Below are 18,815 nucleotides of genomic sequence, written 5' to 3'. Positions count from 1 at the left end.
CTTAAAATGAAATTATTTTTTGTGGTGTTTTTATGAAAAAAACCGCAAAAGGTAAGTAATAGCTGCGTTTTTATAAAAAACACCACAAAAAAATTTTTTACTTTAAAATAAATTTTAGAAGACAAAATAAAAAATTTTACCATAGCAAAACGACGTCGTTTTGTATAAAATTAAATAATTTTTATGGCATTTTTGTAAAAAATACCGTAAAAAATAAATAATAGCGACGTTTTTTTATAAAAATGCCACAAAAGATATTCAAATTCCCGCTCACTCCCAATAAAAAGGATTTTTGGTTACCCGCTCGTTACTCCCTCTTCTTCTCATGTACTTAATTCTTTTTCCCTTTTAATCTCAAAATTCCATGAGTTTCTTTGCCCAACATCTCGTAATACCGTTCAAATCCCTAAACCTTTTCTTTTTCTCTCCATGAATTTATATATATGCATATAACAAATGATTCATTGATTTGGGGTTTTGTTTCTCTCTGAATCAGGAAAAAAGGGTTTTCCGATCTATACCAAAAGATCACAGGGTTTGATCTATGGAATTCCTTTTTCAGCAATGTATTTTCATTTTCCTTTCTCAGTTTTGTTTGATTTTTTTACTTATTTTCTTTCTCTTTCCACTGTTTCGAAGCCAGCGTCTCTTTTGTCGAAGCCATCGGAGCTCGGTAATTGTTCTCAGCTTCAAGTGATTCAGCTTCGTTCGAATCGATTGATCGGCAATGTAACAGCGGAATTCTCTGGGTTGTCTCGTTTAAAAGAGCTTGATTTGGGTTATAACAAGTTAAATGGTGAAATCCCAGAAGAAATCGCATTTTAGATGGAAATCGCCTTACAGGTAACATACCAGATTTATTTTCAAACATGTCTAATTTGAAGTACTTGAATTTATCTAGAAATAATCTTGAAGGTGAGATTCCAAGTGGATTAGGTTCTTTATTCAATGATAGTTCTATATTTTCAATGAATGAAAATTTATGTGGTAAGCCATTGAATAATGACTGTAAAAATGTGAGAAAAAGAAACAGAGGAAGCTGATTTTGTTGATTCCTATGGTCGTTGGTGGTATTGGGCTATTTGTCGTGTTTTGTTACGGTTACATTTACAGTCTTCTACGGTGGTGGAAGAGGTGGATGACCGGAGAGAAGAAGCGGAGTACGGGTAGTGCTAGTTCAGGAGCAGATCAAAGTCGTGGAAGTTCAACTTCTTTTCGTTGAAGTTCAACTTCGCTGATTCAGGTACGATTTTAGCTTTACTTTTTGTTCAAATTTTCATTTTACGATTTTTTAATATTTTATAATGTTAAGGTATGCTGATATATTGCAGTAGACTTTGAGAATATTAGACCTCCTGTAATGGAAGGCTTAGATACATTAATCATGGTATGTGGCTTCTTACTTTTACCTTCTTAAACTCTATGTTCCATATGCTTAGTGTCTGGAATTTCTTATCATTTTGCTTGATTTATTCAAAGAAAGAAAAAATCTTCAAAGTCAAGTAGCCTTGAAGGCAATGGTATGACTTTCTTGTTGTAACCTTTGATGATTAGTTTACTCCGATTTCACTATCATATGTTATTTTTACAAGTTGGGGGCTTGCAGGTAGTTCTTCAAATCAAACATCACCTGCATCTCAATGGTTTTCTTCAAAATCATCAAAGAAGGTTTGTTTTGTCATTTTATAGTTGATCTTCCTTTGCTGCTGATGCTCTTGTTACTACCATTTTAGTCTAGGTATAGGGTTTAAGGCTATAAATAATTCCTTTATTTATATCAAATTCATATTTGTCTCTTTATTTTACTTCCATAACACTTACGTTTTTTAGCTTTGGTATTTGTGTTGTTAATGATGTTAATATCTGTCTAATTCCTTTACTTGATCCTTTTTTAGTGTGTTTTTATTTATCTGCATCCTTAGCATGTGTAACTAATCCTTTCTTGTGTAGAACAAATATCTTTGTCCTTTGTGACTTCAATTATAGATGGCTTAAAGAGATTGTACCTTCAGAAGTTGAAGCCTTTAGAAGTTACATATCATTTTAATGATTTTGTATCCCCATTGTTGGTGAGTGAGTTGTAGATCCAACTCAGTTTTAACTATCCTTGACTATGTGCTAAAAGTTCTATTTAACAGCTCTGTAAAGCTAATCAGCTGGTTCTGATTTTTGTTTATTGCAGACAAATAGTGATTTTGATGCCAAACCAATGGTTATGCTTTTGGGTCAATATTCCACTGGGAAAACAACCTTCATTAAACATTTGCTTAAGACTAGTTATCTAGGCAAGTGATCCTCTCCCTCTAACTCTCACTCTGACTCAGACAAATCACTAATTTAGAAGCCCCCCTCCTTTTTCATTCATATATTTTTGTTATTATTTTCAGGAGCTCACATTGGACCTGAATCAACAACCAACAGATTTGTTGTTGTTATGGTAATTTAGAATTGTTGTTCTGCAGATCTAGCTTGGAGAGTTTCCATTACTTGGTGGTTTTAAAATCAATTTTGGAAATTGAATCTTAATTTTCTGTATACTGTCTATACTGCTTTGTTTGTTATCATTGTTACTGCAATTATGTTATTGGTTTTGATGCAGAACATATATGTTTTAGCAAGTAAATATTTAGGGATGGGATACTTGTATTTTAAGCCTGAAAAGTCATTAATAGGTTGAATAAATACTGCTTATAATTTTTGTTCAATTTTTTCTTGAATTTTGATGAACTCCTTTAGTAATTATTTGGGGCTTGTTATGTTACGAATTGGTATTGAGTAGATATGGATATTCTCTGAGAATTTTTTTTACTTGCATCATAGCCTTTTTTATGATGTTTGCCTTGTGTTTACAAAGATTTTGTATTTTGTTTTCTACCTAGTTTTTTTTGTGCTGCCTAATTTGTCGAACTTCTAGCATTAGTGAAGTTTTTGTTCAAATTACTTGTGTGCTATCATAGGTGCTATTGGCTGTGGTTTATAAGGAGCTACTCCAGGCATGGAGGATGCCAAAGAGCAAATTGTACAGGAGTACAAAAATTCCACGCTACCATCTCAAATGAGGTTGTGTTCTTAACTTGATTCATTGTGGAATATTTGATTGGTTAAAGATCTTAGCTACGTACAGGATTAAAATTTTATTCTCTGGAGTTCTATAGTTGCTTTTGATTAATTGGATTGATTGGAATTTTAGGTGTTCATTTGTAAAATTTTCATAACTTGTTTGTTCTATTGTTTCAGAAACTGAATATGACCTACTTTGATTGCTGTTATTTGTGGGAAAATTAGTCTACATTCTTTAAGCTGATCTTAATCTGCTTCTTACATTGTTTCATCCTTGGGAAGAAAGTTTCCGAGATGCACACGAGTTTGGAAAACACGAGTTTTAGAACTTGGATCTAGCTTACTCTTCAGCAGAACTGGAGGTAATATTTATTATGAATCACAATTAGGTTGTGTTTGAAGCATTTTCTATTTACACGCATAAATTTCTGTTTTCTTTCACTTTTCCTCTCCCTACATGTGTGGTTTGTACCTTTTATCTTTCTCATGAATAATGCATGTTTATATTGCAGGATATAGTTTGGAATGCCTTCAATGAAACTTGCAGACAAAAGATGGTGCAGCAGACTGCATTGTATTTTTTATTACCTTGCAATGTGTATAGTCATAGGCAAGTTTAACTAGTCAGTCTGTTTCTCATATGTATTATTTATTTTAGTTTTGATTCTAAATTTTTATTTTTACTTTAATATTTACGACAATTTGAGTTCTAACTTTTGGATTTTACTTGAGTTATTAATTTATTATTTTAAATTCTAAAACTAAGTTCATTAATTTTATATTTAGTTTTAAAGTTAAAATTTTCATAGAAAATTTAATTTAAATAATATATTTTTATTTATCCTTGAAAGTATATTTAAAGTTTAAATTTAAAAAATAAAACATAATATAATATTTATCATAAAAATAAATATTATTTGATTAAAATATTTTTTTAAATGTTATGTTTGGCGTTTTACGAGAAGCGCCGCTAAAGGTTTGTTCTATAGCGGCGTTTGTGAAAAAGTGCCGCTAAAGATCCTGATCTATAGCGGCGTTTGTCGAAAAGCACCGCTAAAGGTCCTGATCTATAGCGGCGTTTGTGGGAAAGCGCCCCAAAAGGTTTAGATCTATAGCGGCGTTTGTGGGAAAAGCGTCGCTAAAGGTCTTGGTCTATAGCGGCGTTTGTGATAAAAGTGCCGCTAAAGGTCACGGTCTATAGCGGCGTTTGTGAGAAAAGCGCCGCTAAAGGTCTTGATTTATAGCGGCGTTTGTGGAAACGCGCCGCAAAAGTTAGTGACGCGTTCAATAGCAGCGTAAATACTTTTAGCGGAGCTCCTGTTTTGGTGTTGTGAAAGCTTATTTCCATAAACTGGTTAGTATCAATGTATAGAATTGTTACCTACCTATGTGAATTAATCATTGGATGTCATTTTGCAATAAGTGTGTATGAGTAATGTTGGATGAGTTTCTTAATTTAGCGAACTGTAAATATGGAAATGATTATTGTGTGAAAGATCAAAATGGATGTTCCTTCCTTGATGCACAAGCTCAATATCAGAAATGGAGGAAAAGATGGCAACAAAGGTGACCGTTGAAGTGTGATTGTGATGGGAGAATTGAACGGAGATTAAATATATGTGTTTTGCCTCCAGTAAGGCATGTAAATGCAAACTGAGATTGGTGAAAGACCCCGACCTTGCGGGGGAACACAAATGTGTTCAAATTAACAAGGGGATTTGTGGAGGTAGGTTGGTATAAATGAAATATGGGCTCTTCGGAGCAATGAAAAGGCCAAAAGCTAGCACAAGGAAGAGTTCATTTGTGAACTGTCTAAACTACGTATATGCGTACTAATTATATTAAGTTCCATGTGTGAACTATCTAAACAAAGTATATGTGTATTGATTATATTAAGTTCCATGTGTGAACTATCTAAACAAAGTATGTGTGTACTGATTATATTAAGTTTCATTTGTGAATTGTCTAAACTAAGTATGTGTATGTTAATTATATTAAGCTCCATTTGTGAACTATTTAAACAAAGTATGTGCGTGTTGATTATATTAAGTTCCATGTGTGAATTGTCTAAACCAGGTATGTGCATGCTGGTTATATTAAGTTCTATGTGTGAACTGTCTAAACCAAGTATGTGTGTGCTAATTATATTAAGCTCCATTTGTGAACTATCTAAAAAAAGTATGCGCGTGTTGATTATATTAAGTTCCATGTGTGAACTGTCTAAACCAAGTATGTGCGTGTTGATTATATTAAGTTCCATGTGTTAACTATCTAAAAAAGTATGTGCGTGCTGATTATATTCAGTTCTATAAGCAAACCAACACTGTAGCATATGTGTAGACTGAATTTGTGAAACAATTGTGCTTACTAGTGTTACAATGTAGTTGAATGGAAAGTGTATCTTGTATAGTAAAGCATGTGCGAGCTTTACTGTAATGTATGTGAGAGCTGTGGAATATGTGAGTTGTGATATGTGAGCTCTATGTAAGTGGTTATGTGTGAGCCAACAAAGTAAGGACATATATGTGAATGGATTTTGTAAAGTATTCATGTACATGCGAACTCTGTAAGTATTCATGTGCAGGCTCTTTGAAGAAAGAAATTATGTGCAAGAAAAGTTGATAAGCATGCTATGGCAACGTGTAAGCAATATCATTGTGCAAACTATTTCCGATCTACTTATGTGTGGATCGAGATAATTTGTGAGCTGAGTATGTAAGATGGTCAGGTGCAAATTGACTCTTATGTGCGATCCGTGGAAAATGTATGAGCTATTCCATTTGCGAGCCATAGAATGTGTGAGCTGTTCAATATGTATGCCGTAAAATGTACAAGTTGCTTAATGTGCAAGCAATGCTAATGTGTAAGCTGTACCCATGTGCTAGCTGTAGAAAACATGCGAGTCATGTCACTCCTGAATTCTTTTAAACTCAAACATTATGAAAAATTTAGGGGTTAAATTGAAAGACACCATAAGCTGGCGGTCTTTATTGGGAAAACATGAAAAATTAGAAATGATATTGGACAAGGTTGAAATCCAATTCTAGTTCGATTAGATTAGGACCAGCTAGTCCCTTAGTCGGTGATAAAATGATTGAAAACAGGTGGATTTTACACGGTTGAAGACCATACCTGAAGGGATATAAATAGCTAGAGAGTGACTTCTTGGGAGAGACTTCTTTAATTTCTTTATTGTCGTCTCTTTCCTTGGTTGCTCCAAAGGAGACATAGCCGTGGGAACTCTACATGAGATGATTATTGTGACATTTGAGTAGGAAAAATAGAGAATCCAATAAGCTGGTAAGGTTCTGAATCTTTTTGGATATGTAAGATTAAGAAAGTAAAGTCAAGGATTCCTAGAAACCATTCTAAGGGTTCTATATGTTTCTAGCAAATTGAAGTTTTAAATAAAGATATTGAGTTAATTTATGGTCTTGACTGTGATACTTAGCTGCCAAGAGAATGGAAGCTCTAGTGCTTAGAAAGGGTTGATTATGTTAAATACCGCTGTATGGTGTTTCTGTACGAAGCTTCGGGCTTTGCGGAAGGGAAACTCTGGTGTTTGAGTATCAAGGTCAGGACGACGAATGGAGGAATGGATAGAATGCAACGGAGAAAGTAAGTAATAGATCATGGCTAGGCCATGGGTCCGATCAAAGGTTATGCGCCAAAAATGAGTAAGACCATAGCTTTAAGATACTATGACATGATAAAATGAGTAAGACCATAGCTGAAAGATGCTATAACATCAAGATAGAATATGATTAAGACCATATCTGAAAAATACAATGGCATCCTTCGATAACTCATCGAAACAATAACATGAGATAGTCTGTTGGGATAGTAAACATGGGATACTTTGTCGAGAGAATAAACATAGGATAGTCCGTTGGGACAGCAAACACGGGATAGTTCGTCGTGACACTAAATATGGGGATCTTGAGGTATAGGACCATAGTTAGACTATGCCAACCAATAGAGTCCGCCAGGACATTAAACATGTGGTGTACTATGTAAGTCCATTGCTCGACTATGGGAACAAATATAGTCTGCCATGACATTAAATATGGGGTGTGCTGTGTAAGTCCATAGCTTGACTATGACAATAAAGATAGTCTGCTGAGAAAAAAAACATGGGTGGGAAATAAGAATAGAAATTTTTGGACAACTCACAAACCAAAAAAAAGGTTGGAAGGAAAAATGAAAGCATGGACATGTGATAGTTGACCAACGAGTTGAAGGAATCCACCAATGAATGGTAATGTAATGGAAATGAGAAAGGACTATGAGAATAGTAATCGTGCAAACCAATAGGGCCATAAAGATGTTAACCAATAGGAAGTAGTCACAGGAGTGACGTACTAGTGGTTTCTGTAGCACAAGTGAATGGAATATGGTCTAACCAAGGATCGTAGATAAGAGTCTGCCATTAAGGAATGTGGAGGGCGCTCAGAGGAACCCTATATAATAGGGGGTATCATAAGTACACCGGTTAGTTTGTAAGGAAAGGAAGGGTTAACTAGAACCCATTGACAAAGAAGGATACAAGGGATGACAGGAAATGTTTGTCAAGACTATTCATCCTATAGGGGAAATATATTGTGAAGTACCCAAATGAGGCTGGAGTTGTGGGGAGTCATCACATAAGAGGAACCATAAACTTCATTGCAACTTTGGTGATAATCTACTAGATACAGTAGGCCTAAGTGAATTACAAGAGAGTGATTCAATCCCTACTCGTCTTAAGGGGGTTTGGTCTCCAGAGTGGTAGGGGACCTCAATTAGTTACCATGACAGTTGGGATGTCAACAAGTCCTTCAGGACTGTGGGAAGTGGAGGAGTGTGCCTTGGACTAAACAAAATTGAAATGGTCGTATAGGGGAAATATTCAAGGATCAGTAGAAGGGTAGGACGAAAAACTACCTTATAGGAACAAGGTGAAAGGAAGAATCCACACTAGGAATAAATGGAAGAAAGAGTATAAAGTAAAACAAAGGATAGAGTCCGCAGAGGTGGCGAGACAATTAGAGGAACTGTCAAGGTTGGTCGAAGGCTGATAGGATGGCTGGAAGGAAATCACTCAATAATCTATTTGCCAACGGATAGGATCGGTTATAAGATAAACTCCACTATGAAAGTTAAAAAGAAATTTCCAAATACGAGCAGGGTGTTTGTTATATTTAGTTCTATTTATTTGAACCCATGTAGGATGGGATTTGTTTTCGTGTGGAGTGGAAACTCACTAAGTTCATTTGAACTTACAAAGGTTGGATCTATGATTTTAGGCTTTGCAAATTAAGGAAGTCGAGGAGTGACTAAGCTAGACCGTGATAAGTGACCACCTCCAGACATACCAACGTCCAGAATAAAAATCCAGCACAAAATATATTAAAAGGTGATATCTGCAAAGTATACGTGTCAAGTTTTAATATAGTTACACTAATCAAATGAGTACTTCGAGGATCGTACCCAAGGGAGGCGAGCACTAAGTTAGTTCTAACCTAAGCAAAAATAGATCTAACTCTTAGTTTAGATAGATTATATTATGATAAATATAAAGAAAGGTTTTTGGGATTTTTAATAATAACAAAATAAAATAAACAAATGAATAATGAAATCTATAAAATTTGAGCATGGGTGATTAGCTCGCTTCGGGTTTTCTTGTTCAATCAACTAGTCGATACCCCAACAGGATCTTTTGATCTTCCACTAGAATAACGAGTCAAAAGAACTACTTATCTCTCGACCTCATAGTCTAGATCAGTTCGGGGTTAAGGTGTTCACGGATAGACCATACCAATTTTGGGTTAATACCCACCTAATGACTTCCTAGGGTCGTCAAGCCTAGGGTTTAAATTCTTCCTTTCCTAGACAACTGATTCGCTAAGAGAACCCTACAAAATAGGTAATTAATCATACCTCAACTCGCTAATCCCCCACAGGAGGATTAGTTCCTCATGGATCTCGTAAACAATATAAACTTGATATATAAGATAGACATGAATCATAATTCACGAATATAAATTTCAGAAGAATCCTGATTTGTATTGATTACAATGTTGAATCCTCACAGAGTTTGATCAAGTTTGTAGATCTGATCTCTTCCATAAAAACAAAGAACAAAACTGAAATAAACTTAAAATGTAAGAAAAAAGAAAGACTAAAGACTAAAACTAGGAAGAAAATTATATAAATGTGGAAATTTATCCATAACATGTGTTAAATGAGCCTATTTATAGACTTAAAGTGGCTATCGTCCTTAGCCCTAGGTCAAATGCTGTCATCGTGCTTAATGTTTGATTGTGCAGACCAAAACACCCATGGCTTGTAATTATTTCCTGTATAGAGGTGATGTCGCGACACACCAGGTCCTGTGTTAGACATCGCGAGCAGTATGCTTTATCTTCAAGGTGTCTTCAACGGTGTGTCATGACATCCTCAGGCTGTGTCCCGACACAAAAGGAAGTCTTAAAATTCTTCTATTTTGATCATTATGTTGTGACATGTGACTCTTCATGTTGTAACATAGTGAATAGTATTGAGTTGAAACACCTTCTAACGGTCTCCTACACGCTCACAAAGTATATTAGCTCCCCCTTAGGCCTCATTCGACTCTTAAGGTCAATAAAAAACTCAAATTACACATTTTATTGAATGTAAATAAAATTCTGAAAACTTAACTAAAACCTAACCAAAGTGCTTGTTTTTCAAACTCCTAAAGTGCGAAAAGTAGTTTAGTCTACTAAACCGAATTTCAATAGATCAATAACTCAATAGGCATAGAAGAAAATTGTCATGTACAAAAGAAGGGGTACCTTTTGGAACTTCGCCAAAGGGCCGATTATGTTGTATCCATCTAAATTCAGCAAAGTTCAGAGTTCAAACAATAATTTGTTTTATAAAATTTAGACTCTGTTGTTAAGTTTTTATAAATAGGTAATACAATATGTTTTTACGTAGTGAGATCTTAGTATGAACAATAATCCCAGTTTTGTTGTGACGCCTGCACCTGGGTTCGACGATTTGGTCAGGTGAGGGTGTTAAAAATTAAGTGGTATCAGAGCACAGTTTAGTTGGTCCTTTGGACCTAGGAATTGGAGGAAGTACCCCATGCATGGCCTTTCACTCACACCCTATTGTTCTTACACCTTTTAATATCCTTACTCGTTAGTAATCATACCATACAAGGCTATAAAACTTACTGAAAGGTTGAATCATTCGTTAATTAAACGAAGTCTTAGCTCTATCTTAACAAAGAAGAAAAGAACATTTAGGTTAGAAAGAAGGACCAGAACATAGAGTAGAAAGAGAATCATCTGGAAGGTTTCCCCCTTCACTAGATATAAAATCCTTGTCCCCCTACTTTGGACTTTGACTAGTGACGATATTTACCTAACCCAAATCTCTTGATTTTCGTACAAAAATTCAAGGAAAGGTAAAGAGAATCCGATGAAGATCTTTGATACTTTTTGACCAGTCATGGAGAAGGTCTAATCAATCCAATTGACTCCTAACTAATCCCATTACGAAAACCAACTGGAACAATGCTCGTGCGAATCAGGCATACTATACCTTCGTGTTGACTCGCGTATGACGTGGTCTTAAAGACAATCAAAACTCCTACAACTTTCTCTTACTCTTGATAGGCTTTTAGTGCTCACCCCAATCTTTAAGGCGTACTCTTTCTTAGGCGTACTATTTCCTCACTTGAAGATACACTATAACTAAATCCTTAGATATGCTAACGAATGGATATTTTAAAGCTAATATTTGCCAATACTCTGACTCACCATCAAGGCAACAGGGAGACATATTATGTAACCGCAGTGTGCCACACATTTTACATACATACTTTACTCACCTTTTTGGGTTTGCCATTTTGAGGTGTGATAGTAATACCATAGTTTAGCTATGGCAGGCAACAGAGTCCACCAAGAAGTTAATCATGGGGTTATATTGTGTAAGACCATAGCTCAGCTATGACAGTATATGAAGTCCGTTGGGATAGCAAACACGAGCTAGACCATCAAGACGTTAACCATAGGGTTATATGATGTAAAACCATAAGTCGACTTCGACAGCATATTGAGTTTGCCAGGACAATAAACTCGTGGTATTCCACAGGATGTTAAACATGTGTTCATAATGTATAAGGCCATGGCTCGACCATGGCAACACAGAAAGTCCACTAGGACGTTGAATAGGAGGTTAAATTGAGTAAAACCATAGCTCGACTATGATATCATATGAAGTCCGTTGGGACACTAAACATGGGGTAGTCTATAAGGATGATAACTATGGAGAATCATGCAAACGAGGAAGAAAGGATTTGAAGTAAAATGCCAGTGTTAACAAGCTATATTTAGAAAGTGGATTATGAGGAAGCCGTCAAACAAGGCAAAGGTAGAAGAAATAGGAATAATCTGCCTAAACAGTAGTCATGGGCTATCTGGGGATTAACCCAACAAGAATCAAACATGGGAAATGATGTGTCCATAGTGCCTGGTGTATAGGCAAACAAAAGAAGATCTATCTGAGAACCGTAGATGAGGATCTGCCATTAAGAACCGCCAGAAGGGGCTTAGTGAAACCTGGTAAGGTAAAGGTTCGATCACAGGTACCCCGAATAGTCTATTTGGTAAAGACAGGTCAGTTAGAACCTATTTGCAGAAAGAGGTACTAAGAATGTTAATCCAAATGACATATATATTTTTCAAGGCTATTCCTCTGTAAGGAAAGCCTAATTCAAAAGTATATACTACAAAGTTAGTTCCATAGGGAGAAATTATACAAGGAAGAATGTGAACTCGAACGATTAATAGTTTGTTGTAAACTGTAAGTGAAATGGTCTAATGTAGGTGGATTTGACGTGCCTGAAAGGTGAGGTATCACAATAAGGATGGATTACAAAAGGTTAACCCAAAAACATTTAAACCCAAGTGTAGGATAGAAGTAGAAATGATGAAATAAGGTTAAAACCACCAGTGTGGTGTGACCCTTTTCTAGTAGGCCTTATGAGTAGAATGTCAGTGTATCCCCATAGCTATGGTGTGCCACGAGCCCGGATAAAACTAAAAGGGATATTCATGATAGGAAGTGTGAGGAAAAAGGGGATAAAAGGTTATATGAGCAAGGAAAAGTGAAAATCTGCAAGGATGATGGACCATCTAGAATCCACCAAAATTAGTTGAGCAGTCATAAGCCGACTAGGTAATAATCGCTCAACGATAATTTTGCCATTAAAGAAAGGCAGAAACTAAAGGGGAGTCTAACATCTTAAATAAAGTGGGATCTTCTAAATGAAACAGGGAGTAGTGTGTTTTGTTCTTTTCTATTTAAAATCGCTATGAGATAAGGTTTAATTTTTAGTAATTTAGTAAAGAAACTCACTAAGTTCATTCGAACTTACAAGGGTTTTAACATGTGGTTGCTGGATTCATGGGAGAAGGAACTCAAGAAAGGACCAAGCCATACCATGTTAGATCAAGGATCATCATTAATAAGGTGTCGTGCACATAGGAAAAAGGTACCTTCAAAGGTTTCACCTCAGAGTCGAATATTTTTGACTAAATAGTTTCCTTAGAGTCTTGAACTTTGAGATAGTAAAATTTTATACTAATCTAGGTTTTATGTTACAAGAGTATTTATTATTAATTAATAAAGTCTGTCACACCAATTGTAAGTTTAAAATTTGTGAGGAGTCTAATCTGGTCCATTTGTGGCACCCCATACTCGAATTCATCGATCGAGTCGAGTGAGGGAGTTACATATTTTTATCGAATCAGCAACTGGTGTGGTGTAGTTACATGTGTATTCGAGTCTATTTACTAGAGTTCATCGGGCTAAGTGATGATCATAAAATTAAAAATTGAAATGAAATGATATGTGCTTGAGGTTCAAATGGATAAATATTAAATTGAGCATGAGTATGGTATTGAAATACTGATTTGAAAATGAATTAGTTTGATATATGATTGAGATATCATATGGTTTGATTATATGTTAAACTCACATTGTTGATGTTGTGCTTTTTCATGTCTAGCCAACTATGTCAAATTATGGTAGCATGTTATATTTGATATTAAGATGAGGTAAGTTTTGTTTAATGCCTATGAACTTAGTAAACATTCTATATGCTTACCTAGCTGGTTTTCCCTTTCCTAGTAGATTATTACCTTGTGGAACACGTCAAGCCAAATCTTTTTGAAGTTCACACTATCCTATCATTGAATCTGTAGCTTTTTGGTTATCTTGAGTCAAGGAATTATGGCATATATATAAGTGTTTTGGTATATAGCTTGAAGTATAGAAGTCTTGATGACTTTGGTAACTTGTGATGATTTGGTATCTTCATTCATATATGGAGATGAATATATGCATTTCATGCTTAATGATCTGATAATTTATTACTATATGAATGTCATATGAAAATGGTTTTGAACTTGGTTTATGATGATTTGGATGTTGGTCTTGTTATGTGATTTAGAAATGCATGAATTTGCATTGGTGATGCCTAGTTGAATTGGTATATTTTGATTGATTTACTTGGAATATGTATGACATATAAATTGGACTGTTTCAAGATATTTTGGTGTATGTAAACGCTTATTATTTGGATAATTTTATTGATATGTATGCCAAGACAATTGAATGTTAACTCTAATGGTTGAATAGGTAATGAAGGTTTTTAAGAAGTTAGATGTGGCTATTTGAACTTAATTGATATGTTCTTAGAGTGTTTTGATTTAAATGAAGTTAGTAATTGTTGTACAAATTGATGAGTTTGGTTGGAAACTTTGTGATAGGTACCAAATTGCAATGTTTTGCCAAACATAGGGGCCTCGTCCCAATGACCAATTCACCTCGTCGCAACATCGACCGATAGTGAGTCACGTCACGATGTCGAGTGGCCTAAGGTCACGACATGGAAAACTATTTGGTGACGTCACAACGTGGGGAAGATGCCATCATAAAGTCAGTCATGGATTTATAAAAAATTGTAATTTCATCTTAATTCATGTTTGGGTTGTCAAAAGAGCTTTCAGAAGCTCGATTAAGACTAGTAATTGATTGATTATCATAATTCTGAATGTAATTAACTCTTGATTACATGAATAAGTGATTATGTGGTGTGAAATCTAGGTTTTGAAGTTTATTCGATTTAGTCCAATTTTTACGATTTAATTCCTAACCCAAAAATTAACCATGCAACATTTCAATCAACCAATCACCAAAGTGATGACACCAAGAAAAATGTTGAATCCACAACCAAAGATGATATTTTCTTTACTTTAAAGAGCCTCCTCTTTTTGTTTTGCATAAAGATGTCTTAAATACAACAAATTCTATATCCCTAATATTTGACTAAAAGGCCCTTAGAGAGAATGATGTAACTTAAGTTGATGTTAGACACAAAATTGCTTTCGTAGTTTTTTACACCTCGTCAAACTTAAGTGTTGCTGGAAACTAAAAAATATATAGCCTTTTTTAGCAATTTTTAACTAGAAATTCTTGCAAATTCTGAGCCCTTTTCAGCATAATCAAACTTGGAAAAACTAAAGATAAATTTCTATTTTTTATTATTTCGATGCTCAACTTACACAATTCTGCCAAATTTCAACGGCTTTGTACAACGGAAGAAAAATGAATTTTAGAATTCACCCTTAGGAAGATAAAATTGCTATAGCACCTTCACAACATGAGGATTCAAACAAGGACGAATTGATAGGTAGCCATGGACGCCCAAAAAGATCAATTTTGGACCCCTACAATTCAATTAACCCAACTCTCAATTGAGATGATTAAATTGGACAGGTTGTTGTAGAGAAAAAGGCCCAGAATTTTCAATTTGAAGAAGACAGATCCACAAAGATGGAGAGTAGCCCAAACTATCCCAAATTACTGCCCAATTACACTAATTTAATCTAAATTCAATTATTAAAAACGACCCCTAAACTCTTCCTCATAATCATTCCAACCCCTCCACTTTTCAAGCCTTCCATTCTCAAGCACTTAGCTAAATTTAGAAAAAGCCATTCAACCACCCTCTCCTTAAATCATGGCCGACCACTTGAGGGAGAAAACCAAGGCTCTCCCATGCTATTTTTAGCTATTCCATATTAGTCTAAATAAGAACCCAATTTACCTTTAAAAGGCATCTTATTCATTCTTCATTTCCTCTCCACTTGAGTTTTCTTTTCTTCATTGTTAATTCCCTTTTTCTTCCTCTTGAAAAGGAGATTTGTCTATATTGAGGGTACTTTGGCTTAGTTGTGATGGAAAGACAGAAGAACTGAGGAGGGAGCAAGCAGTTTATGCCTCGTGAACGTCTAGGATCGGATAGAGTGCTTCTTCCCTTTTATCTTTTTTTTGTTCAATTCCTAAACACGATTTCAACTAAGTATTTGCTATACAATATAATCATGATTTCTTAAATTTGTTGGTGTTAGAATGATCTAAATTCCATAGTTTGCTTCATTCAATTTTGCTAAAAGTTGTTCTGTGCTTTTGATCGATTTATTCGTGCAAGTAAAATCACGATTAAGTTTCTTATGCATGTTTAATATGAAGAAATATATGAATTAATTAATTAATTTGAACAAGGTTTTAATTAATTGAAAAAATACTTGTATGGTGTAATGTTTAATCTTGTATAGATTAAATCTGTAATAATACCAAAACTATTATTACCTAACATAACCTTGTAATATGTTTTTCTTATGACATTTTAAGTCCGTTAAACATAGAAACATGTGAGATAGGTTGATTATGGTTGATAAATGATCAATTTAGCCATGGAATTTCCATAACATCTTTTAAACGTGTGAATAATTCTAAGCTAGAAGGATGATTACTCTAACATATGCATGCCATTATGATAAACTTGCATAAATTTCTTCCAAATTCTGAGCTCTCTTCAGCATATTCTTGGAATTTTATTACAAAATATAAAATTGGACAAAAAAAGACAAATTTCTATTTTTTATTATTTCAATGCTAAACTTACACAATTCTGCTAAATTTCAGCAGCTTTGCACAACGGGAGAAAAATCAATTCTGGAATTAACCTTTGGGAAGATCAAATTGCTATAGCACCTTCACAGCATGAGGATTCAAACAAGGGCTAATTAATAGGCAGCCATGGATGTTCAAAAAGATCAATTTTGGACCTATACAATTCAGTTAACCCAACTCTCAATTAGGATGATTAAATTGAACAGGTTTTCGTAGAGAAAAAGCCCAGAATATTCAATTTGAAGAGGATTGATCCACAAAGACAGAGAGTAGCCAAACCATCCCAAATTACTGCACAAATAAACTAATTTAAGCTAATTTCAATAATTAAAAAAACCCTTAAAATTTTCCTCACAACCGTTTCTACCCTTCTATTTTCAAGTACATAGCTAAATTTAGGAAAGCCATTCAACCCTCTCCTTAAATCATGGCCAACCACTTGAGGGAGAAAACCACAGCTCTCACATGCTATTTTTATCCATCCCATATTAGTATAAATAGGACCCCAATTTTCCTTTCAAAAGCATCTCATTCATTCTTCATTTCCTCTCCACTTGAGTTTTCTTTTCTTCCTTGTCCATTCCCTTTTTCTTCCTCTTGAAAAAGAGCTTTACATATCCTCGAAAGTAGCCATATTTCAGCTATATTGAGGGTACTTTAGCTTAGTTATGATGGCAAGGTAAAAGAGCTGAGGGAGGAGCAAGCAGTTTATGCCTTAGGAACGTCCAAAATCAGTTAGAGTTTCTTTTCCCTTTTTATCTTTGTTTTTGATTAACTCATAAAAATGATTTCGATTAAGTATTTGATGTTCAATATAATCATGATTGCTTAAATTTGTTGGTGCTAGAATGATCTGATTTCCATAGTTTTTTTTTTCTTTATTCAATTCTGTTAAAAGTTATGTACTTTTGATGAATTTATTCATGTAAGTAAAATCATGATTAAAATTCTTATGCATGTTTAATGTGAAAAAATGTATGAACTGTAACACCCCTTACTTGGTCTGGTCATCGGACCCGTGCTATAGGATGCTTCAGCAATTAACTGAATAGTTACATGAAAATTAAATTCAAGAATATCAAATAGCATGCAATTATACATATATCATGCATAACAAACAAAACTGAGTCTAAGCCGAGCTTACAAAAGCTCTAAAATTGACTCGAAAACAAACAATGATCAAATTGTAACATTTATAAAAGATAGGGGTCAATACAAAAAGGACCTTATCCACCAGTAGTCACATAGCAATGTGGCTAGCCTGTGTAATATTCAAGAACTGTGTGAACAAAAGAAATAACAATTCTAGGAATTCTCAGTGTTTCTTTTCTAAATACAATCGACTGGTGTATTTTTTTTGAAATTTCAAGTAGACGAAGTCCCAATTCACTTTATCTCTTGAAACCACTGCTGTTAAAGTGGACCACCAATGATAAGTTTCGTCTTTCAATAGGGATATGACATATCTCAAACAATCATCAGGTGAACAGATCATTTCCTCAAAGAATCTTTAGGTATTTTCCAGCCAGTATTCAGCTCGGGTCAAATTATCTTCTGTCTTTCCTCGAAATTCTTAAACCCCACACTTTCTAATCTTGTCAACCAAAATTCGATATGAATTTTCTATATTTTGAGAGAAAAGGGGTGCCACATGAGGCAAAATAAGTGTCAGAGGTTGCGGAGCTACAAGATTGGTTCTCATGAACTCAGTAAACCATTAACTCATCATACAAAGAAGACATTTCTCATATCATTTTCAAAGATTTTCGAAACCGATATGCTATGACTCACTTCCCATTTGGAAGTCGGAACATTACTATCTACTTTATTAGTGACGACGGATTAATTCAGCCGACATCTTTATATCTATAAGAAAATAGAGTCAGATCGGATTGAGAAGCATCACACTATCACAAGTGAAATGTGGCATGTATTTTCTAGACTCGATACTCTTAGAATAGACTAAATCATAGCTTTGATACCACTAAATGTAACACCGCTCACCCGGTCTGGTCTCCAGACCCGAGCTATAGGATGCTACAATAATTAACGGAATAGTTACATGAAAAACTAAATTCAAGAACATCATATAACATGCAATTATACATATACCATGCATAACAAACAAAATTGAGTCTAATTCCAGCTTGCAAAAGCTCTAAAATTAACTTGGAAACAAGCAAGGATCAAACTGTAACATTTATAAAATATAGGGGTCAATATACAAAACATTGGTGATGCAGTCGTGTGCCCAGACCGTGTATCTCACGGAGGCCGTGTGGCATAAAACTGACATTTTCCACCAGTTGTCACACGACCATATGGCTAGCTTGTGTAACATTTAGGAATAGTGTTTGCATAATCACATATACAACAATTTCACTTTCCATTTATTCACCATTTACCTTTTATGTTTTCATTGTTCATAGAAATAAAGTGAGTATAGCATATGAAATTTACATAACTTCTCAATTTGTTCAACATAATTGAATCAGTGCTACTTAATTAAAAGTATCAATACATATTCACCATGTATATCAATTTAATAAATTATATCCACTTTTAGTTATATGACATATACCATCACACATATATGCTTTGTTTTCATACTATTAACCCGATGAACTAGATTATCAAATTTGGATACACAAAACTAATTTACTTCCACAAACTACAGAGTTGGTTTACTTATAAAATTTTTATTCAATGCTGTTCACTCAAGCTGTCAAGACTCCGCAACA

The 18,815-nt window shown here is 34.6% G+C and overlaps 1 protein-coding gene across 12 annotated transcripts; it reads left to right on the top strand.

Moving 5' to 3' along the window:
* Positions 1-320: 320 nt before the first annotated feature.
* LOC107954649 (EH domain-containing protein 1) lies at positions 321-3,781 on the top strand. Of its 12 annotated transcripts, none has more exons than XM_041096482.1 (10): positions 321-388; positions 497-1,243; positions 1,332-1,387; positions 1,611-1,668; positions 1,951-2,069; positions 2,183-2,285; positions 2,388-2,437; positions 2,958-3,060; positions 3,238-3,422; positions 3,573-3,781. In XM_041096482.1, exons 3-8 carry the CDS (start codon positions 1,361-1,363, stop codon positions 3,057-3,059), a joined length of 459 nt encoding a protein of 152 aa, XP_040952416.1. In that variant the 5' UTR covers positions 321-388; positions 497-1,243; positions 1,332-1,360; the 3' UTR covers position 3,060; positions 3,238-3,422; positions 3,573-3,781. The 12 variants fall into 12 exon arrangements, with proteins under 12 accessions (XP_040952416.1, XP_040952415.1, XP_040952417.1 ...); XM_041096481.1 differs by having other exon boundaries at positions 334-535; positions 644-1,243; XM_041096483.1 differs by having other exon boundaries at positions 334-535; positions 640-1,243.
* The last annotated feature ends 15,034 nt before the right edge of the window (positions 3,782-18,815 follow it).

Source organism: Gossypium hirsutum, chromosome D07 (genome assembly GCF_007990345.1).
Source record: "Gossypium hirsutum isolate 1008001.06 chromosome D07, Gossypium_hirsutum_v2.1, whole genome shotgun sequence".
Lineage (NCBI taxonomy): Eukaryota > Viridiplantae > Streptophyta > Magnoliopsida > Malvales > Malvaceae > Gossypium > Gossypium hirsutum.
This window is presented reverse-complemented; position numbering and strand designations above follow the sequence as displayed.

Excerpts from the sequence above, each read along its gene's own strand:
- LOC107954649 (XM_041096482.1), top strand. The coding sequence starts at position 1,361 with ATGGAAGGCTTAGATACATTAATCATG. Across the intron at positions 1,669-1,950 it reads CTTCAAAATCATCAAAGAAG|AACAAATATCTTTGTCCTTT; the intron begins GTTTGTTTTGTC and ends TTTCTTGTGTAG. Across the intron at positions 2,438-2,957 it reads ACAGATTTGTTGTTGTTATG|GTGCTATTGGCTGTGGTTTA; the intron begins GTAATTTAGAAT and ends GTGCTATCATAG.